A 24419-nucleotide genomic window follows, 5' to 3' on the forward strand; every position below is an offset into this window, starting at 1 on the left:
TGGATAGACAATTGCATTCATTTCTGCTATAAGCACCATGGAAAACCTATCCCACAGGGGATTAGACCCCCATTCAACCAGGGCTGCATCTACCGCTACAGCCTTTCTCAGAGGTGTCCCTACCAGGGACATCCAAGAAGCTACTACCTGGAGTTCTGTACATACTTTCATCAAGCATTACCATTTTTCTCTAAATCCAGAGCTGGCTTTGCCACTGCAGTCTTGCAGGGCCTTATAGCTGGTCCTAATGCTATCTAAATTCCTCCTCCCATCCTTAGCTTTGGGAATCTACCCAAATGTGATAACTGCAACAGTGAAACACGAAGAACATAGTACAGTTGTGTACACTTACCATAAATGTAGATGTTAGTGTGTTCACTGTTGCAGTCCTTGTAGGGGGGCACCTGACATCTGAGGCCAAACTGATGTAATGGCATCAGCTGCATGCTTTATACCCCTGACTTCCGGACGTCATGGAAGATGAGAGCAACTGATGCAGGACCCAAGAGTTTGATAATCAGTCCAACTGAGGGCTACTGCAAGCAGATAACCCCAAATGTGATGACTGCAACAGTGAATGCACTCGAACATCTACATTTATGGTAAGTGTACACAACTGTACTTTTAATCCTACTGCTGCTAAACATTTAGTTAATTCCAGTCTTATACTATCTGACAAGGATGGGAAAATGCTGGATTAGTATGGAGAAAAAAGTGAATTATTTTGCACTTTGATTTTCTGAATTTTATATCAGGTTCATATGTTTAAAGTTTATTCGGATTAATTGTGAGCATATGAAGAATGTTTTCTCTACAGTTTCTTCTTCTGAGGAAAAATCTTTGTTAAATGGTTTAAATGTGACCTGCAAAATGGAAGAATTTAAAGTATGTGTACGACTCTGATATTTCTTTTAGGGCTATAGCCATTGATACTGTTTTGAGAAGGTTTACCTGGCTGCTTTCTCAGAAATTCCCTGATGATGTGAAAAATTATATTTTAAATTCTCCTTTGGATAGAGCTTTAGTTTTTGGCACCTGTGCTGTTGATGTTCTCAAAAAGTTTTTTTTTTTTTTTGGGGGGGGGGGGGGTAAGCTGATATAGGAATCTCTAAGATTTTTCATCCCTCCTTTTCCAAACTTTTTAAAGGATTCTCTAACCTGATGTCTGGTTTTGGCAATAAACAGTCTCAGCAAAATGCTGATAAATGTGTTTAAGAAAATATTCAAGGGGGTTCCAAAAAATGTAGGAATCCTCCAAAACAAGGACAGTCCAAGAAGTCTGTGACTATTTAGTGGGTCAGATGTTGTCCCCCCTCCCACCCTTCCAGAAAATCTGAATCTTCACTTCACCTCTTCACATTAAAAAAGAAATAACATCCTATTTGTATTCAGAAATAAGCATGCTGTCTAGACAGCGTAGTCAGCTTGCTTGTGTAAGTCATGAATATACCAATAGAATAAAGTCCAACTGCTGAAGTACTATTGAGCAGCTGGACATGCTATTGGAATATGCTGAATGACAGTGCATAATAGAAGAAAAATCAGGTGTGTTCTCAAAAATGAAGAAACATACCCAATTTTCCTTCATGCGCTGTCCCACATAAAATCTCCAAAAAAAAAAAAGAAAAATTATTTTCTTAGTTGCTGCTTCTGCGTTGCACTGATGTACTGTGCAAGCATGTAGATACAAGTCCCATATGCACACTTAGTACATCAGTAAAGAAGGAAAAATGCAGAGGAATACTGCAGCCCCCTTGTACAAAGACATTGTTTAAGAAAGGTAAGCAATTTCTTTTTTAATGTAATTGTGCATTAGCAATGATACATGTCTGGGTGTGAGTATATCAGGATTTACCAGCAGATGTCTCTGTTTAATCACTCTGGTTTCGCTCTAGTGGTCAAACCACGCAAGCCTTGAGTAGGTCTTGATGCACCCACATCCAGTCATGGATTATTGCTTAAATATATGGTTTCAGCCAAATGGGTTCTGAAGGTCATTCATCAAAGGTACAGATGGCAGTGTGAGGAAGTTTCTCCTTTCCCGGAGTGATTCCTCATGCACCAGTCCAGACTTTTCTGTTTCCTCCTGCCCTTCAGCATATATTGTCTCAGGATGATAGAGCCAGTTCCTCCTTCCTGGTTTGGGAAATATTTTTATTCAAGAATGTTTTGGTGCCAAAGAAAGAGAGAAAATGCTTGGAGACCAGTTCTGGATCTACCTATTTTTCTTTCTTCAACCTATTTGTGATGGTACCCAAGTTCAAAATGTCACCCCTTCTTCCTTCCTTAAGCATCTTTTAAATCTGTTGTTGCCAGGAAAGTTATCACATCCTTATTCATCTAGACTTCAGGTGTTTCTGTAGGTTTTCTGGGTCTGGCTCACTCCATCAGTTTTCTGCCTTAATTTTTGGACTATCCATTGCACCAAAAGTATTCACAAAGTGTCTGGCTCCATCTCTATCTTATCGCAGGCTACAAGTTATCCATGTTTTTCCGTATTTAGATGTGTTGCTTGTCTTTAAAGAGCATTTTCCCCAAGTGTCAGGAGTCTCTCATTTGAGTGAGAGATCGCTTACATGAGTTGGGATTCCAAGAGAGGATTCAGAGTCTTTTTGACACCATCACACAGGATTGTGTTCCTGAGGTGTCTGCCAGCGACCTCTGTTTAAAGAGCTTTTCTTTCACAGGAAAAATGGGGTCTATAACTAGATGTATGTGTAGAGTTTTCCACTCTGACTTCAGTCATTGTGAGGGAATACCTCAGGATTTTGGGTCTCATGGCATCTGTGATTTTCATGATACACCTGGCAGGACTTCACATGAGAAAGGTACAGTGGTACCTGAAGTCTCTCTAATTCCAGTACCAACACATGTATCTTTCAAATCCCAATTCTGGAGATTGTCAGAAGAGAAATCACTTGGTGGAGACAGCAAATTTCCCTAAATCCACCCCCCACACCTCACTGCATATGCCTCTGACTTTGCTTGGGGAGCAGTTTCAGAAGGGATATAAAGTGCACAGTGTGTGGGACACTAAGGACATAAATATTAGAGATGCTTACTCTGATCAAGACAGTCAACTCTCTTAATCACCTTTGGTCTCCTGGACCTCTTCAAATTGTTGAAGACAATACCACAGTCATGTGGTACATCAGCAAGCAAGGCGAGGACCAGGTCTTATTCTCTGTGCAACTAGCTGCATACGCATACTACATATCATTTTAAAATTGTGTGGCAGATGAACTGAGTAGGATAAAAGCAGAACCTCATGAGTGGAAACTAGCTCAGGAGCTCTTCCACGATTTGATCCATCTATGGGAAATTCCTCGGATAGACCTCTTTGCCCCCTGTCTGAACAGTCAGTTGACAAAATTCTGCTCAAGAACTCCATGTAAGACTGATACTTTTTTTTTTTCCTTTTCCTTAGCCATGTTCCTGTATCCTTTTCCACCCTTTCCACTAATATCTAGGGTACTTCTGAAGTTATCGAAGGAATCTCCTAAGATTATTCTGTTGACTCCCTTCTGACCAAGGCAACAGTGGTTCTCCCTTCTTTTGGAAATGGCCAAAACAACTACCACAAGCTTTCTCACAAAATGGAGCTATTCATACAATATCAGCGGGTTTTGAAACACCCAGACTCCAATCTACTTTAGCTGACTGCCTAGATGATAGGGTCTTTATTCCCTTTGCTTACCTGTTTACTGAGAGCATTCTGGAGGTATTAATGGAGATAAGAAATCCTTCTACTAAATAATCATATATTAGCAAATAGGAAAGGTTTTCTAGTTTGGTGCCAACAACATAACCAGCACTCATTCAGGGCTAGTGTTTCTCTGGTTTTACAATATTTGTGTGAGTTAATATCATGGCCTGTCTTACGCTTCTTTCAAAGTTAATTTGTCAGCCACTTCAGCATATTTGCCCATGGCTTCTTATTTTTCAATGCTGTTTCATGTCAAAATGTTTTTGAAAGGGGTTTTGCATAATAGATCTGAGAAAATTGGGGGCTCCTCCTTGGGATCTTATTTTTGAGTTAGAGAAGCTAATGCTTGCTCCTTTTGAACCAGCTCATTTGGCTGACTTGAGGTTCTTAACATGGAAAACAGTTGTACTGATTACTCTGACCTCTGTAAGAATACCCGATTTGTAAGCTCCTGTGGTGCACCAACCCCATCTCATTTTCCATAAAAAAAGGGTTTCTTTGAGAGCTAACCCTTCTTTTTTGCCTAAATTGGTACCAAAGTTTACTGTAAGCCAAACTGTCCATATCCCTTTTCTTACTGAAACTTGGTGAGGAAGATAGGATTCTCCATACTTTGGATGTTCGCAGGCAACTTTGGTACTGTCTTGACAGAACAAAATCTTTCAGATCTTCAGATCAGTTAATTTCTTGTGAAGACGAGAAGGGGAATACCTGTGTCAGAACAAATGGTTGTTTGATGCTGTTACCGTTTGTTGTTTTGACCACAACAAAGCTGTTCCAGGCAGGATCTGGGCCCAGTCTATGAGGAGAAAAGGGTTGGAGTCGAAGTTTTCTACAGGTAGCAATTTGGTCCTCTCTACATTTACAAAGCACTTCAAGCTCGATTCTTTCTCTAGGTCTAGATCAGTCTTTGCCAAGACCATTCTCAGGGTGCTTTTGGACTCTGCTTCTACCTCAAAATTTTGTAAGCTAGGGTATTCTACCCATATAGCTAAGGCTACTGCAGCAGTGATCAATATAATTTATTTATTTTATTTTACGTTTGTTGACCGGGCTAGTCCGACTGGATATATTTCCATTTTCAGCAGAAGCCCAGGGAGAAAAGCTCCAACAATGAACATGGCAGCTAATTACATTTCATTAAATTTATACATGAAAGTACATAATAGTTCATTACATTTCTTTACAATATATACATGACAGATGCAGATAGAGAAATCATTTGAATAATATGACAGAGAAATAATTTGAATAATACAACAGAGAAATCGTATACAAAGACATAACAGTAGATGTTCAAACGTTCACTGCTGCAGTTGCCACTCTTATTACATTTCCCTTTTGTTTTTTGAGTTTGTCACAGTGTGTATATATTTTTACTCTTAGTTATGTCCTCTTAGGGCTCAGCCTCCTCCTGTCAGTTGGTATGAAAGCTCTAAATGGCTTGGCACTCAACCTGTGTTTATTAAGCAGCTCAAGCTGCTTAATGGTTTGAGCGCATTGAAGGTACCTTTACGATTTGGAAGATGGCTGGATATTGTATCCTTGGCAGAATAAAACCCATATAGCTAAGGCTATTGCAGTAGTGATCTGAACATCTGCTGTTATGGTAAGTTTACTTGCACAACTGTATTTTCTTTGTTTCCTTGCACATGTGCTGTGGGATTTTACCTCCTCCTAGGCAAAAAATGCTTAAGCTTTTAGAGATCCTCCTGCCGTTTTTACGAGTCATGCAGTCCTGGTAGCTTGAGTGCAAGGAAGATGCTCAAAGCTTTGAGAAGCTGGCCAGTGCAAGAGGGGGGTGTTTAAACCCACACAGCTTAAGCTACTGTAAGGGTGATACGTGAGAACATCTACTGTTGTAGTAAGTTTACTAACACATCTGCATCATAAATAAGGCAGTGTTCAACCTCATAAAACATTATCACTGACAAATACACATATGTATGTATGTATATATATATATATATATATATATATATATATATATATATATATATACATGCATAATGCATTGTTTTTGTGCATCTGCACTGTCAGTTTCTGCTGTGGTATTTTACTTGGCTAGATTACATTTGTAAACTACTAATTTGTGGTTTATTGGCATTTTGTTTAGAAAAGAGGACTGATGGCAATGGTCGTGTGTATTTCGTGAATCATACCACACGAACCACTCAATGGGAAGATCCTAGAAATCAAGGGTAAGTTTCTGACTTGTAATGTAGAATTTTTTTGCTTTGTTTATGCATCTATGATGTGCCTTAGGAGGTAGACCAAAAAACTGTGATATGAATGATGTGTAGCTGTGAAGAGAGTGGAAAAACATTACATCAAACAACATTAAACACATTTAAATCCCATTGCAGTGAGTAGGGCAGAAGTATCTCATTTGGTCAAACACAGTGCCAAAAATTGTGTATAGTATGTATAGTTAATATCCTAGGCACATAACAGACCTTGGGAGGGTGGTAATCAACAGGAGGTTAGATGTGTGAGGTAATGCCAGCAATGTGGCGTAGAGAGTGAAGACCTGACTGGGCCTCAGAAATCTTTATTCAGCTGTTGACCCAGGAACTAAAGGAGCCAACTTAGGTGGGATTCCAGATGGCTCCTTCTGAGAGGAAGGGGTCGTTGAGGTCCAGGAGCTCCATCTGTGGATGGCCCTGAATCTCCTTCTGCAGTAGAGAATTTGGGGGGGGGGACCATGCTGTACCGCACTCTATACAGACATTGAATGTGCGCAGAAGGTTGCACCCATACAGGATCTTGTGGACATTGTACTATACTTGCCAGCCAAAAAGGGAGGAAGTAGTATAACAAGTCGGTTCCCCACAAAATAATGCCATTGACCCCTTACTCTTCCTCAGATTCAGAAGGGTAATGAATGGAGTTGAGTGAAGTTGTGGCACAGTGTAGTGTCTTTATATCTTGATTTTATAAGAACTTGGTTATCGATAAGTAATAGCTGTACTTTCTTTGTGGAGACAAAAGGTGCTGAAGACAAAACTGAAGCTTGGTGTGACCTGCCTTCACATACCTTTGGGGAGAATGCATTTTGTAATCTAGCTGTGCATGTAAGTTGTATCTTTTGAAGATTTATGTGATCTGGGGAATTGTAGTTTAATTGTTTCATTTAAACTTGACTGTCAGTGTAGGTCACAAAATGTTAGTAGGTCTGGGTAATGCTTGTGAAGATTTGTAACACAGTATGCTGAGAGTGCAGATTTTGAAGATGTGGTTAGGTCAGGGCAATTGTAAGTTTGTTCTAGGATCTTCCGGGTTGTGTTAATATGTAGCTGGCTCACGCGCAAATCTTGGCTTCTGTGGGATAAGACAACTGGTGTCTGTACTCATTTAGGCAGAGTACAAAGCATCAGAAAGTAAGTTAAGTCGATGAGCTGCTTTTTACCCTGAGATACGTTTGCCTCGCCTTTTTTCCTTATGCAGTGCTCAGAACTTTGTGCACTACTTTCTGTTTTGGGCTAGGTGTTCAGAGAAATGCGTCTGGTGGTTTGCATGGAAACAGATACTTGGTACTTTGGAAGTCAGTGGGGTGCTGTCAGTCATTTATGGAAAGGAATCTCTCTCATTTCCCCTAATCTGTCAGCTGTCTAGAAGTAGTTGGAAAGCCTTCTTTAAAGCTCCTTTGAATTGATCCTGAGTGTAACAAAATGACAATAAAGATATTAATTTCTAACAAATGGAAATGTCCACATTATGTTCCCCTACATTTTTACATCATCTTCTTCGCTTCTGCTGATTATCCTAGCAGCCCCCCATCACCATTTTTGTGTAGAGCATCTCTACAGATGTTTTTTGCTTGGCTATGGGGCCATCATCTCTAGCGGTGCATCTGATGTTCACATTAGATTAAAGACATAAGATTAGTGTGGTACTGGTAGGTATGTGTGTGTAAATACAAAAGCATATGTAGTGTACGCCCTTAAGGTGCAACCAGTAGCAGCTTCAAAACTACTTTTGCCTAGTTTAGTAGAACTTGCATGACTTATTACTATTAACCAAGAACTTTATTAGTCAAGACACTCTACATTGAAATACTTCATCAAAAACTTCCGTAAGAATGTTTTCACTCCCATAAGAATGTTTTCACTCCCAGGAGAAAAATACTTTGATGTAGACAGGATAGGTCTACTTCAGGTCTGCAGAAATGTACTGAGATAAAATATCTGAATATCGAAATGTTAACACTAGAAATGCCAAGTGCCAAAATGTAAAGAGAAAAAAAGCTTGCAACTGCCAGAGATAAGTGAATCTCAAACATTGCTCTTCTCCTTTGAACATTTTTATGGGAGGGGCAAACACCCCACATACCCTAACTTATGTATACTAATTTCCCGATAGCCATACTGTGGTGAAAGGGGAATATTCCAAGAAATGGGCATCTCAGACTTGGTATATGTAAATCTGTTTTGTTTTTTGTTTTTTTGGGCTATTCAGTCTTGATGTTTCAGAACTCAATGTAATGTGTTCCAATATCTTAAATGGTTACTGATTAAACCATTCCACCTCTTCTTGTATGGGACTGAAGTTCTGCTCACATTAGACTTGAGTTTAATTTCATTACTCTTCCACTTTCCAAAGCCTTGAGAATTTTTTCTCTGAAAGAAAAGGCGGATGCTCGGATAATGAACTGTTCAGGTGTTTTGAGTTGCTTTACCAGGTGCCAGAGAGAGAGAACTCCCTGTGGTCTGTTTCAGTCTGAATTTTGCATTCTCTCAGCACATCTTCCTTAGCCAAGATGCACTTCACATATTACACTGGTTTTCTTCCAGTGGTCCAGTGAACCTGATGATCTTATAGTCAAGTTGCTCTGTCCTTTGTGGGCTGTCTACCTTCTTTCTCTTCATTTCCTTGGAGTTGAGCTAGGTGGATGCTAGGACTTGAGTGCTCAGTTAAGGATCCTGTTTCTACTTTGTTCACTTCTCTCATTTCCAAATACATTCATTCAGTCTGGCATTTGTCTGAAGCAAGTGGTCCATTATGGAAGACAAGGATGGAGCATGAGCCATCCCAGATTCACAGTATTCACCCGATCCTCTCAGGACGCTTATTTTTTCTTAATTTGTTTTCTGTTTTTTTTTTTTTTTTTCCATTGTATATGTTTTTTAGACCCCAAGGACCAAAAAAGACTGATTCCTACAGTCACTTAGATCTGTACTTTGCACATATTTCTGTTCAAGAAATGCCATTATACATTTAAGGTGGCAGAGCACTGAGAACACTTCCAGTGAGTGATCTGACTGAATAAGTCATTTTATTTATTTTTAAGAATCTGTTTCAACACCTTTTGACAAAGTGGTATTTTAGCATACCGTGGCTGTATTATATTTATTAGGCTGTAAAAGGTTTGTGTAACGTTGTATGACAAACTTTACAGAGCTTTCAAAACCAATTTCATGTAGTTTTATTTGGATTCTTTAAGAGTTTTCTGCTGAATGAACAAAAGTGTAGCTAGCTGAATATTTAGTTGACTTGTCTGTTTATTGCTCTGTAATGCTTATAGAATGCCTGCCCATTCACAGAATTGTTTGGTTGCATGATTTTTAGTTCACAAACTCAAGAACCAGGTTTCTCTATTTTCATGGTTACCAGGGTTATTTTACTGCATTTGTGTGGCATGACCAGTTCTGTTAGTGGGAATGACATATAGTTCAGGATAATGAGGTAACGGACAGCTGTGGTGTATCCATAGCAGTGTGTGCCACTATGCTAAAACATCTGTGTTTTTGAAGTTGGTGTTCCTGCAGCCCTATTTTGTCTGGTTAGTAGTGCAAGGGCTAGGTGCGCTGCTTTACACCTGTGACTTTATTGTACAACTGTCCACTGTACTACACCTGTACTATACATTTTGAATTGTTCCAGGACTTGAGCATTTAGCGTATCCGAATACCTACTTGCATTGCATTGTAAAGTGACAGAAACTGGCTCTTGGCAAATGTCAATTTAAAATAGCCAGATGTGTTTTTCAGGAGATGGGAGGAAACCTCCTTGTAGCTCACTCAGTAAAGTACCTGACGTCATAGATATGCACTTTCCCAATTTTTCCACAGCCTGCTTAGTGGATAAGAGTATATTGAGACTTTGTAACAGTTGTCTTATGTTCATTGACAACCATTTAGTCCCCAAATAAACAAATACATATATAAACATATGTGTGTGTGTGTATATATATGTGTGTATGTGTGTGTGTATATATATATATATATATATATATATATATATATATATATATATATATATATATACGTGTACACACACAGTGTGTCTGGGTACAAAACCCTTGCATAAAGATACTTACTATAACAACCTTTTTATCAGAAGCACACATGTTGCACCCTCCAAGCATATGTTGTACCCCACACACAGACCTACTTATGCTGAGGCAATTGCATGTAATCTTCCCAAACTCCAAGACCTCCCAGGCTTTCCTCCTGCAAAAATTCTCCTCAGCAAACCCAAAAGCACTCCACAGAAACACCTGACACTGCATGTACAGCCACACCCAGTGGTGCCCCAACTACCACACCCATAAGCCAAGCCAATACACTGCCCAGGACTCTAGTCATAGGGGACTGCATTGTATGACATACAGATGCTCCATTCCCCAGGCTGAACAAGGAGAAAATAAGTCATTTGCCTTTTGGGGGCCAAGATCTGTCAAGTTATACATGCACTCAAGTCATTGCATCACAGGGACTAGTATGATTCAGTCTTAGTCCGTGTAGGTATAAATGACATGAGACGGAGCTCCCAAGACTATATGAAGAGAGACCTTATGGAGCTCTTGGTGATTTGTCACAGGCTGGTATGTGCCTAGCACTAAGCAGCAATCTGCCTTCACCAAGGATGATGCCGTAATACAAACAGAAGATTGACTTTAATAATTGGCTTAGTTTTTGGCGTCATTCTAGGGGGATTCAATATTTATCTGTGTGGCTGGACATGTTGAACAAACCATGCTGCTTTGCCAAGAATCTTCTCCATTAGAGCCTTTTTTAGGCAAAGCTAAACTGACAGTCCTTCCAACAGCAAAATCTGCACAAGGAAATCTAAAGATGTTACTACTCAAGGCCAAAAGCCTTAACAAGAAGCTTCACTCCCCCCAAGCTCTCCCCCCTTGGAGAATGCACTCATCTATACAGTTACTGAGGCATGGTTTAAAGCCGCAGAGAGTACCCTTGCAGTGCAAGGCTTCAGTGTCTTCCACACGGTTAGACCAGCAATTGCACAGACAGGGACTAAAGGTGGAGGTGTCTCAATCTACATTTAATACCAAATGTTAAGTTGTCAATCTCGCCTTCATTCTTGCTGGATGGGTTCGGAGCCGATCCTCTGCTCCAACTCGGCACTTGCTAAGCTCGAGAGCTAATTTTACCAGCTCGAGGCAACCCTATATCCCATGATGCAAGGCGGAGATTACCCAGATCTCGTTTGCCGCTTCGCTAACGAGGTGTCTTCTTTTACCAGTTCTAGGTAAGTGAACTTTTCATAGACTCTTGTCTACCCCCTTTTAACTTTTTTCACATAGGTATTATATTTCGTTAGTTATCGACTCACGTTAACCCTATTCCTGTCAGTGTTCCCTCTTTTAAGTGGAATATTCCCTTACCCCTTGTTAGGCCTTAGGCCTTCCCCTCCCTAAATTTTTTCCTGTCAGGGAATTTTTTGTGTGTGACTGTCTGTTATCCCTGTTAGTGTAATTTAATTAATTTAATTTAATTGTTGGACTAAGTGTGTTTGTGTGTCAGTGTGTTTCAGTGTTTCATCGACACAGTTATGTCGAAGGACACTAAGGTCTCAGGCTTCAAGAAGTGTGACTCGTGCTGTCAGAAGATGTCTCTGACAGACGGTCACACTTCTTGTGTTTATTGCCTGGGACTTTCGCACCTGCAGGACTCTTGTGCTATCTGTCATGCTTTCAGCCCAAGAGTCCTGCAGGAACGAAAAAATAAGCTCATTTTAAGGGGCTTATTAAAACCTGAGAGCTCCCCGACTAAGTCGGCGCCGGGGAAGCCCTCGAAACCTGCTAAGCCTTCGGCTCAGGCTTCCAAGCCGTCGGCTTCAGGTTCTTCCTCACCAGGTTCAAGATCGGCTCCGGCTGGAGCCGATCCTTCTATACCAGTGTCAGTATCGGCTCCATCCAGCGCCGATACTGTTAATTCTAGACACTCAGTGTCGGCTCCGTTTGGAGCCGACGTGTCTTCGGCTCCGATGGCTCCATTGATCTCGAAAAAGAGATCTCGATCCCCTTCTGTGGAATCTGTTCATTCGGCTCCGAGATCACCCTTGCTCTCGGAGCGGAGCCATCGGAGCCGATCTTCTCTGTCATCCAGGCTATCTGATCACGACCTTGAGAGAGTGGTGAGTAGACTATTAGTCTCAGGCATTGGCCCAAATTCTCCATAGCCCAACTCAACAGACGGTAGCTATATCACATCCACCGAACATTCCTCCTTCGACTCTCTTACAGAGCTCGGAGCCGGAGCTCCTCGGAACCGGTACCGTTGTGACTCCGGAACCGATACAACCCCTTTCGGCTCCGTCGTCCTCGGCTCCGGTTTCCTCCTTGAGACCTTCATTGGAGGGATCCGGGCGTCTGGTCTCTCTCGTCGGCTCCGGGGGGGCGAGTGGCATCGGACCCTTGTCCGACCCCGTTCTCCCTCTCGGAGCTTCGGCGTTGGGGAGCTCGGCCCCGACATCTGCCTCGGAGCCTTCCCTCTCGGTGAGGCCTGGGGTTCCTATCTCTTCGGAGCGGGAACCTTCTGGTTTCTCTGATGGGGGAGCCTTCGAGGTGATGAGTGTACTAGCCCCTGGGCTTAGTCAACGGACAGTTCCATCAGCTCCTCCCACTACAGTGCTTGCTGACATCTCTTCCCACTCTCTTGCTCCCGGACCCAGAGATCCAACGCCTCAGGTTTCCCCATTGGGAATATCTTCCTCTTCCGAGGCTTCTCCTGATCTGTCAGGAGAACCCCCCCCGTAAGAGGACATGTAAGAGGAAACATTTAGACTCCCCTGAGTCTACTACATCAGATACTGACTTGGATGAGTCAGAGGGGTCCCCAAGGTCCTCCTCTGAGGATGTCTCATTTTCAGACATCCTTGAAATCCTTAAACAGAGGGGGAACTGGCCCTCCCTTAATCCCTCCGAGAATGAGTTAGTATACCTGGAGGCGTTCGGATCTCGACCCTCCACCTCCTGGGTGTCTCCGCCTTTCGACCCTCTCATGGAAGTAGTGGCTCGGAAGGCGTGGATGGCTCCAGATTCGGTGGAACCTACCCCCAGGAGACCTTCAAAATTTATTACAGCCCCACAAGATAGACTATACTTAACAAAAGGTGTCCCAGTTGATGCCATGGTGGTGGCTGCTGCCACCAAGAAGGAATTAGCTGATCCTTCAGTACCTATTCATCCTCTTAATAAGGATTCTAGGACTATGGACAGGTACGGTAAGCGGATTTTTTCTTCAGCGACTTTTGCCATGAGATCACTGAACTACTTATGCCACTTCATCCGCCTTCAAAGAGATGTTCTTAAAGAGTTGGGAGAAGTTTTACAGGATCCGTCAGCTGCTGGGTCTCAGGATAAGATTACCTCACAGCTAGGAATCCTTAACTCCATTGCTAACTCCTCCATGCGGCTCATTTCTTATGCAGCCGATGGAGCGAGTAGGGCCGCAGGCACAGGAGTGGCTCTAAGGCGTCAGTCCTGGATGCGGCTTTGTAATTTTGCAGACCCCTTCAAGGCGTCTTTCACAAACTCCCCTTTTGATGGCTCGACCTTGTTCGGTCCTCAAGTGAAAGACACTTTGACTAGATGCGAACAAGATGGCAAGACTCTTTCTGCTGTAGGAGTCCGTTTCTCCGCCCCTTCTAGACCTTACCCCAAAGGACAGAAGGGAGGAAAAATGTGGTTCCGCAAATCTCAAGGAGTCACGCCTGATGCACGAAGTCAGTTTATCCCCAGAGGCAGAGGGGGTAACAATAATAGACGCCGCCCTAGGGGCAGAGGGGGTCCGCAGAATCAGGGTAGCAGAGAGCCTCTTTCTGACAAACCCTTCCAGCATCCCTGAGATGTTGCCCGATTGTCCACCTTCGGAGGCAGTCGGGGGAAAATTATCGCTGTACCCAATAACCTGGCTTTCCCTTTCTCAAGACAAATGGGTACAGTCAATTTTATCCGAGGGTTACAAAATTCCCTTTATTCAAACCCCAATTCAACAAAAGGGAACCCTTCCAGACGTTCCACCCGGTCTAAGGTAACTAGCAGTTCTAGAAATATCAAAACTGCTAGTAAAAAGAGCCATCCAGCCAGTCCCAGCGGACCAAATAGGATCCGGAATCTACTCAAGGTTCTTTTTAGTTCCAAAAAAGACAGGGGACTGCAGACCAATATTAGATCTGAGCAAACTCAACAAGTTTGTAAAGAAATCAAGATTCCGGATGGTCACGCTCCAGTCCATTCTGCCCTTTCTGGGCAAGGACAGTTGGATGTGCTCAACAGATCTTCAGGATGCGTACTATCACATAAAAATTCACAGACGCTCCAGAAGATTTCTCCGCTTTCGGCTGGGGACCAGTCACTTCCAATTCAGAGCCCTGCCCTTTGGACTCACTACAGCCCCCAGAGTGTTCACCAAATGCATGGCAGTGGTTACGGCTCTCCTGAGACGTCAATGATTCCAGGTGTTTCCATATCTAGATGACTGGCTCCTCACTGCCACCACCAGGCATCAGCTTCTCCAAGCCAGAAATTACACCATTCACACCTGCAGAGGGCTAGGAATTTCTATAAATTTCGAAAAATCTGCCTTGTCAATATATTACCTTTATAGGCGCAAATTTGGACACCGTACAACTTTCTGCAAGGTTGACAGACCAAAGGATCTTGGACATTCAAAGACACGTCCAAGTGATTCTATTCAGCAACAAAATTCAGGCCAGATTTGCTCTGAAAGTACTGGGTCTTATGGCGGCCGCCATAACACTTCTTCCCCTCGCCCGCTTTTACATGCGGCTACTACAATGGATGCTATTCACCCAATGGTCTTTTCAACAACTTCCCATGCGTCACCAGATCATAGTAACTCAACTTGCAAAAAACATCTGACTTGGTGGATATTGTCCCCTCAAATCCATCAAGGCAGACCATTTGTTCCTCTTGCCCCAGTTGCCACGGTTACATCGGACGCCTCCCTGATCGGGTGGGGGGGGGGCATTATCAGGGCAGAATGGTCCATGGCACTTGGCAACCTTTCGAGTACCATCTGCACATAAATGTTCTGGAGATGAGAGCAGTGCTTTTAACGTTGCAAGCCCTCAACGACTCTCTTCCCCTGGGAACAATTGCAGTACAAACGGACAATATGTCCGTAGTGTGGTACATAAACAAACAGGGCGGAACCAAGTCCTATCCACTATGTCGAGAGGCTCTCAGACTTTGGCAATGGGCAATCTCCTCTCACCAGTTTCTGATAGCAACGCACATCCCCGGCAAATCCAACATCATAGCGGACAGATTGAGCAGAGCTATTCTCATGCCTCACGAGTGGTCTCTCAAACAGTCAGTGACGGAAGAGATTTTTCAGAAGTGGGGCCTTCCTTGCTGCGACCTTTTCACTGCACCTCAAAACAGCAAATGCCCAGACTTCTTCTCTCTTCCCCCTTCCAGGCCATCCTCCCAGAGACGCTCTAACCTAAGATTGGCCCCGGGGACTTCTTTACGCTTTTCCTCCTTTTCCGCTGATACCTCAGCTAATTCAGAAAGCAACAGCCTTGAGAGCCAAGTTGATTCTCATTGCCCCTTATTGGCCTCAACAGATTTGGTTTCCGTTCCTACATCATTACCTCTTGGTACAGCCATGGCATCTGGACCTGGTTCCAGATCTTCTGACCCACCAGTCGGGTCAACTGCACCAATCCATACCCTCTCTCAACCTCACTGCTTGGTTGCTCCACTTCCATCCTTAGCCAGGCTTCCTATGATTTCTAATCCTGTACGGGATATCATAGTAGCTTCCCTAAAATCTTCTACCAGAAAGATCTGTACTAGTAAATGGCGACGTTTCTCTTTCTGGGCAAAAGCTAGAAACATAGACCCCTATACTGCTCCAATTCATTCGGTGTTGGACTTCCTAGCTGACATTTTTAATTCAGGATCCTCTTCTTCCACAGTGAAAGTTCAACTGGCAGCCATTTCAAATTTTCATATAGGCTTTTTGGACCACAACATTGTCACATAAACTTTGCAAGGCATTCCTTCGAGGTATCTTTTTATTGAAACCTCCTATTAGAGACCCCCCACCACAGTGGGATCTAAATTTAGTTTTAACATCCTTGATTCTTCCCCCGTTCGAACCTGCAGCTGCCTGTTCCTTGAAATTGCTTTCTTGGAAGACACTTTTTCTAGTTGCCATTACATCTGCCAGGAGAGTATCTGAGCTTCATGCTCTCTGTGTTCGCCCTCCCTATCTAATATTCCACAAAGATAGGGTATCCCTAAGAACTAATCCGTCTTTCTTACCAAAGGTGGCATCTCAGACTAACCTAAATCAGTCCATTGATCTTCCAGTATTTTTCCCGAATTATTCTGATAGAGCTCAACAAAAGTTACATTATCTCGATGTTCACCGTCAGCTGAGATATTATCTGGATAAGACAAAAATTTTTAGGAAATCTGATCAACTTTTTCTATCCTATGCAGAGAACAGGAAAGGCCTTCCAGTTTCTAAGGTAACTTTATCTAGGTGGCTGTCTTCCTTGATCACTTACATTTATCAGCTCAGGGGCAAAGAATTGGTTTCTAACCCAAAAGCCCATTCTACCAGAGCTCTAGCTACATCTACAGCCTTTCAAGCTAGACTTCCAATAGACACTATTTGTGCAGCAGCCACATGGGCCTCTCCTCATACCTTTGTCTCACATTACAAATTAGATTTGGTCTCCAGAGACAGAGCAAATTTTGGTTCCACCGTTCTCAAGAGTCTGTTCCATTGAGCCACCCAGGAAAGAGGTGCTAGGGACGCGGTCCCATCCAGCAAGAATGAAGGCGAGATTGACAACTTAACATTTAGAAGTTATGTACCTACCATAACGTTCCATGTTAGTTGTCTTCTCTCGCCTTCTTTCTTGCGTCCCGCCCTCCTTCCCCCTAGCCTGGTCAGACCGAGAAGATTATTCATCTTCTATTAAGAGGTTTTTACCTTTTTTCTAGCGGTTCAACTCCTAGTGTCGCTAGATTATGTGGATACTTTCTAGAGGGTTATGATGTTTAGTATTTTTATTTCTTCCTCCTAAGTTGGAAGAAAATACTGCTATTTCTTTAGCTACCAAACGAGATCCGAGTAATCTCCGCCTTGCATCATGGGATATAGGGTTGCCTCGAGCTGGTAAAATTAGCTCTCGAGCTTAGCAAGTACCAAGTCGGAGCCGAGGATCGGCTCCGAACCCATCCAGCAAGAAAGAAGGCGAGAGAAGACAACTAACATGGAACGTTATGGTAGGTACATAACTTCTAAGCATACCTCTTGGTGGTTAAACAGGTTGAAGCACTGGAGCTCCTCCATGTAAAGATTACCACAAAGTCCCATACCTTATCCTAGTAAGCTGTAGGTCACCCTCTGTCCTGTTCAACCCATAGCTCATACTTAGACCTATTAAAGACATTCACCACTCAACCAAATACCATACTCATGGGGGACTGTAATTATCCTTTTGTAAACTGGGTGCACTCTAAGGCCAGAAATACAGTTTTGATGGGCCTTGATAGTATTCTAGCATGCTTTCTAAATAGCCTGAAATGTGACCTATCAGGGCCACTGGTGTCACTATTCAACCATAGCCTCTGCATAGGCTTTATGCCAGTTGAATGGAAGACTGCAATGGTTGTCCCTCTCCATATGGACAGATGATTAGCGGACTCTGAGAACTACTGACCCACTTGTCTGACTAGTCTTGTATGCAAAGCCAAGGAAAGAATTGTCATGGAAATGAACAGTGACATACGAAGCCTTCAGACAGTAGACCTGTTTGGTTTCATCAAAGGCAAGTCATGCCTACTTGAACCTGTTGAACATCTTTAAAACTGTCATCATGGTAGTTGATGAGAGCAAACCAGTGCATACAGCCTACCTTGACCTAGCTAAGGCATTTGATATAATACCATGGTCTGACATAAGCAAAGTCATGGAATAAGGCTAAACCCCTATGTAACTCTCTGGATAGCCAGCTGATTCACATATGGTACCCAGGAAATTAGGATTGGAAAGAGAGAACCTCTGCAAAGAGGCTTGTTGCTAGTGACATCCCTCAGAGCTTTGTGCTGGGTAGTCTTAGGTTTGGCATCTATTTTTCAGAAGTCGAGGGCAGTGTCAAGAGCCTTTGGCTTACCAAGTTTGCAAATGATTGCACACTAGGAGCAGTAGTAGAAATCCCCAAGGTACTAACATCTTAAGGAAGATCTAACACAGATAATTGACTAGTGCCAAAGCCATGGTTTAAAACTTGATGCCATGAAATGTATAATAGTACCTTTTGGTAAGTCAGCCACCCCTGAAAAGTAGACATAGAAGTCAGAGAATTGGGACTCGTAGATAGTATCCTGGCTTTCGACCTAATCTAAGGTTGTAAGAAAATTATTCTGCAGAAAGAAAAATCTGCGGTATCTCTCGAAGTCTCAGAAAACCCAGTATGCAACCTATACTGGGTCAAAAACAAACCAAGCAGCAACTTTGCAGTGTGGAGGGTGCAAAGTTCACTCCTTGAAATATGTTATGCACCTAGTTCACTAATAAAAGTCAAACTTTAAAATACATAGTACAAAATGATAATAGGTAGTCCACAGCTGAGTTAAAAAGGGAATATCCTTTATTGAAGCACACAAAGAAGTGATCCTAGTTGTGTATAATAAAAAGCATTAAAGGCATTTATTATTTGTATATAATAAGGTTATTTGGAGCAAGGGGATGGTTAGAGGGTGGCTCTGTTAAGAGCAGTAAAAGCATTAAGACTCATTCCTTTACCAAAGTCCCCCTTCCCCCCTCTGTACCCACCCCCTTGCGCCAAATAAACTGATTATATATAAATAATGAATGCCTTTCTAGGTCCAGGGAAATTGTTTCTGTACTCGGCCATCATCAGACCCCTAACTGAGTCTAACATCCCCTAATGTGTGTACCTGACCAGGCATACGCAACCACTGAAGCACCCATAGAAGTTCCTTACAAAAAGAATACAGAGAGTAAACAGTGTCCTATGTAGATCTCCTCAAAGCCTTATCTTTGTACTTTTCTTGTAGTCTACGAGGTGACTTTTATGTCTGGCAAACAAGGCATCCTTGGATCCCACTCTAATGGACCTTTTTGTATATCCACAAAATGAGTATTTAAAGTTAATTAGGAGATGCTGGAAGGGCAGGTAAGTATATCAGAGAATCCCCATTCTCTGAAATAGGCTTCCCATCCTTGTGAAGCTGAGCCTTTCCCTAACCTTATTCAAGCACAACCTGGACCAGTGTGGATAGGAAATCGGAAATTCACCTGAGGTCTGACACCTATGTCTCTGGACAGAGGTAGCCATTAAGTCATGCCCCAACATACACCCCTTAAATAACCTCTGTGGCACAGCAACTCATGGGATACATGTGAGTTGCATGGCTAGGCTTATAAAGGCAAAAACACAGCAAAATGCAGGGACTAGCTGTAAATGTTAATGACCCAGGTGTAATAAAATAAATCCAAAACTAGTCAGTAGTGCACACAAAAACCAACACCATATAGTGTCTAAAATTTAATGCAATGCAATCTTCCAAGAACGTGAAAAATAGATCAGTTTCGATACCAGGTATCTTCCTTAGTAACAACAAAGATTGAATTGGAAGCAATACCACCACCATTTTAAAACTTTTTGTGGCACCAAGTAAAATAAATAATGGTGCCATATAAAAAGTCTAACATGTACAGAAAAACTAAATGTACAATGTGTCTAGACCTACATGTAGTAAAGGTGTGAATATTAGACTTTTGATGTATTCATTGTTGTAAACTCCTTCGTATTAATAACACATTTATAAAAGAAACACCCACATGATCTAAAACCCACAACTTTAACTCTGTTAATAGTTTATCAAAATTTATTCTCAGCCTTTTATGTGACCCAGTTTGTCCATCCTTTTTTGCCAGTCTAAAAACAAAATCACATCTGTTAGGTAAAACACTAAATCTTTGAATATCTCCACATCTAAAAAGGAAATATGTTTCTGAAGCATTCCAGTTGTGAACTGAATATTCCACTTATTTTCATTTGAATATTGTAAAAACTCCATTAATTCAGACTTCATTTAAATCCAAATGAGTCAACAGTTGTCCAAAACCCACCCCCACATGTCCACAGAGGGCAAATGCAAATTGTGTGCAATATCGTAAAGCAAATTCACTTCCAAATATCCCATAAAAATATTAGCATAAATAGGAGCAAAAAAAGCTCCCATTCCCATGCCTTTGAGTTGAAAATAACATTAGGTTTCATGTACAAAACATTTTTGTAAGAATGCGTTCCACTAGCAGTAATAAAAAAGGCATTGAAATCCAGGGGTATATTTGTGAAGCATCTAAACAAAATGCTATGGTATCCATTCCACTCCAGTGCAGTACAGAAGTATATACGGATTTGACATCCAAAGTACATAACCATTGATCTTCACACTGTACCTGTCTGCAAGCTGTACAAATTCAGTTATACCCTTAAGATGAGCTCTAACCGAAGGTAACAAAGGCTTCAGATAAGTTAGAAATGCTGACAAAGTTTCCATTAAAGAACTAATACCAGAAACAATAGGCTGTCCTGGGGGTGAACTCATACTTTTATGTACCTAGGGAAGAAAGTGAATATATTGATAGGTTCCCTAACTTTGAGTTCATTCATAACTCACTTAGATGTAATTCCTTCTGTATGCCTGATATGAAAATTCATCAGTCTACACTTTAAGGTTCCTTATGATCTTACAAAGAACTTTCATATAAAATTTCTGATCACTCAATTGACGCACAGTTTCCTCATAATTGTCCGTATCTTGAATAACTGCACCCCCTCCTTTGTCAGCTTTAGTAATAACTATTTTATTGTTACTCTTTAAAACTACAATAGCTTCTTTGTCTGTCTGGTTATATTAGATCATTTTTCCAAATATAATTCAGAAATTTCCAACTCTCCATGAATCATGCATTCAAAGCATGATACTATAGGATGAAATACTTTTTAAAAACAAAAGTATCCAGCTCACATTGTTGAACTTGTGTATCTAGAATATTATCAAAATATATACCCAGATTGTTTCCAATAACTTTTATATGTATGATCTGATGTAGTCAGTCTTCACATAGTCGTTGACAGTGGGTTTGCTTCCAAACCTCAGAACAGATTCTGCTATTATTCCAGCTTGCTCCTTACAAAAACTCTTGAGTTCAGCTCTACCCATGATACTCCTCACCAAATTACTTTGGATCTCGTTTGCCGCTTTATAGTGCCAGATGCGTTCTCTCCTTAACTCTTAAGTGACAGCATTTTTCAAAACTAAGTTTTTTGTCTTGCTTTTTGTCAATATTTGTTAGTTTCTTTCTACTCACCCTTCTAATTTCCTCTTTAGTGTGCATGCAGCTGTTAAATTTGCCTTCTTGGGAGTTCTTGCATACCATCATTGGTACATCTCCATGTTACCTTAACTGATATTCCTTGCATACCATTGTTGGTACTTTGTCAATTCTTGCTCTGTTTTCTAAAAAAAAGTGTTTTCTTTTTCCCTTTATAGTTATCTGTGTGTGTGTGTGTGTGTGTGTGTGTGTGTGTGATTTCTTATGGTGGACAAGCTGATTAAAGGCACGTCAAGTGTCTTAAATGTGACGAGAAAAATGTCCAATTCTGATGGGGCATACCCTTTGTGTACATTCTTAGGGCAGTTCATTTTCAGGAAGTCTGTGCCATATGTCATAGTTTCAGCCATAGGCCACTAGTCGACTGCAAGAACAAGTTCATCTTGACAGGTATTCTGAAGTCAGAGTTTGAAGAGTCATTATCTGGATCCAGGACAGAGGCTTAGATGTTCTTCGTGTTTCACTGTTGCAGTCATCACATTTGGGTTATCTGCTTGCAGTAGCCCTCAATCAGCCTGATTATCAAAGTCTTAGTCCTGCGTCGGTTGCTGTCTCATCTTCCATGACTTCAGGTAGTCAGGGGTATAAAGCATGCAGCCAACACCATTACATCAGTCTTTCTTGCCGTGCGGTGCCCCAAGCAGAAGCAGTTCTCAAGTGCCGGTCAGCAGACTCCTGAAATTTTCGTTTTTGAGTTTCAGAACCAAAGTCTTCAAATAAAGCTAAGCACCCGTTGGGGCAACTTGTTCTTGCTCTAAGCTGGTGTCAGTAAGTCAATAATTGTATTTCTTGTGGAAAACAAATAACTCACAGATTTTCATTTATACTGTATTCCTTGCCCAGGCCCTGACCACGACATACCTTGCTGTCGGTTTTGTGCCTTATTTAAGCAACAAACTATTCGTCATCAGTATATTTGCACTTCTAAATATTTTGGTACTCAGTTCAGTTATCCAGATGTCTTCGGTAAGCCATCCAACTACCGACGTTCCGAAAAAATGCAAAGATAGACAGAGACAGGCCGCCTAGGTCCAAAGCTGCCGACGCTTCTCCTAAGCCAGTCGCCAATTCGCCGGTACTCAGTGAGGTGCTTTCGCAGCCCCTGATACCTGATGCTTCAGATTCGCAGGCCTCTGCTGAGACCAATTCGGAGTCCGGTATGCCGCGAGATACTTCAACTGTGGAACCTGCAGATGTCTCTACCTTGGATGAGTCCGGAGCCGCTGTGCAGGCACCGGCTTCTGAGGGTGTGTTCAGGCCTACAGACTTGCATATTAAATCAACGCCATCTTCTTCTTCAAGGCCTAAAACACTATGCCTAGAAAACCAATGCCCAGACTGCATGGTCAGGCCTCTATGCCTAAAAAACAGATAATAAGAATAGCTGAAGACCTTATAACTTTAATCAGGGGAAGCCAGCCTTCCCCCTCTGAGACCTAGGACTGAATTTGCTTATGATACTTCTGACCAGGATTCTGAAATGTCTGTTTCCTCTGAGGACCAGGATTTACCCTTATCTACCTACGAGGATTCTGATGCAGAGGACTGTATTCCCTCTGCTTCTCCCCCAGAGGATTTCTCTTTTGGTGAAACCCTGCATATTCTTAGGGAGCACTTTCGATGGGAAAGCCAGGATTACTCTGATTCTAAAAAGAGCCTAGGGATTTCTTGCTCCTGCCCCAGCACAGGCCTTTAGCTATCCCTCCTATACTAGACATTGTTGATGCCTTTTCTGAATCTAGCTTGGCCCCTGACACTCTACTTCCTGCTCCCAGAAAACCTGATAATTACTGGGTTCCTGACTCTCACAAGTTACTTTTTAAAAATCCTACTGTGGATCCTGAGACCATTTCACAGGGACCCAAGGGCATCAAGGCTAGTACTGACAAAAATCCTATCCCCTCTGATAGAGACTCCAGGGCGCTGGGTAGATGGGGTAAGAAAGTATACACTTCTGCAACTTTGGCAATTAGGGCCTTAAACTGCCAGTTTCATATGTTAAAGTAGCAGCATATCATTGGGTTGCTTAAACAGAAAATGATGTTGATTCCTGACTGTGCTGAAAATAAGGATTTACAGGATGTAATGCATTCTGCTGAACAGGTTGGAAAGCATACTTTGCAATATGGTTTTGATTCACTAGAGGCATCTTGCAGGGCTGCTGTCACTGGGTCTGTACTTGGAAGGCATGCTTGGCTTAAGGAGCAATCTTTGCCAGATCATGTCAAAGCTAAATTGCTGGATGCTCCCTTAAATCAGGACTGCCTGTTTGGCAACAAAGCAGAAGTTTTTAAAAAGATGAAGGAAAAAACGAAATCTATACAAACTGTTAAAAGATTTCCTACAAGTGCAACCTCCAAAGATTTAGTAGGCATTGTCCCTCTAAGAATTGGTCTTTTCCTGCCTCTTCCAGGCCTTCTCAGTCCAAACCCAGAACCAACAGAACACCCAGGCTTCAGTCCCAGGGTGCGCACAGGACTAAACAGTGGGGGGCTCCCACTTCCACATCAGGGAGTAGTAATTCTCCACCCTATGGTAAACTGTCTCAATGAGTTGACCTTAAAACTTCCAAGCACGTCTCAACTGACTGCTCCTTTAAGGGGAAAGATTGCTCTGCAGGCAAAAAACTGGGAGCTCATTACCCAGGACAAATGGGTTTTAAATATAGTTTCCCAAGGATACAGATTTCACTTCCACACATTACCAACCCCAAACGGTTGACCAGATCTACCCCCAAATCAGTGGGCAGAGGCTCAAAAGCAAGTACTCTCTCTCTTAAGCATAAAAGCTATTCAAATTGTACCAGAAGAGGAAAAGGGACAAGGTTTCTACTCAAGACTTTTCCTGGTACCTAGAAAAGGCAACTCTTGGCGTCCTATCCTGGACCTTTTTATATTAAACACTTTTTTATTCCAAAATTCAAGATGCTAACTCTTCACCAGTTACTTCCTATGCTAGGCAAATACACTGAATTTAAAAGAAGCCTACCTGCACATCCCAATCAGGGAATCTTGCAGAAGATACCTACGCTTCAAAGCAGGCTACAT

The 24419-nt window shown here is 42.1% G+C and overlaps 1 protein-coding gene across 4 annotated transcripts in view; it reads left to right on the forward strand.

The window, feature by feature from the left end:
- Positions 1–24419, forward strand: part of ITCH (itchy E3 ubiquitin protein ligase) — a 2580358-nt gene that overhangs the window by 808983 nt on the left and 1746956 nt on the right. For all 4 annotated transcript variants that reach the window (XM_044090275.1, XM_044090277.1, XM_044090278.1 and 1 more), the window contains exon 12: positions 5823–5907. In XM_044090275.1, coding sequence (XP_043946210.1) covers positions 5823–5907 — 85 coding nt within the window. The remainder of the gene's footprint in view (positions 1–5822; positions 5908–24419) is intronic.

Source organism: Protopterus annectens, chromosome 12.part0, assembly GCF_019279795.1.
Source record: "Protopterus annectens isolate FY-2018-M chromosome 12.part0, PAN1.0, whole genome shotgun sequence".
In the NCBI taxonomy this organism is placed as follows: Eukaryota; Metazoa; Chordata; order Ceratodontiformes; family Protopteridae; genus Protopterus; species Protopterus annectens.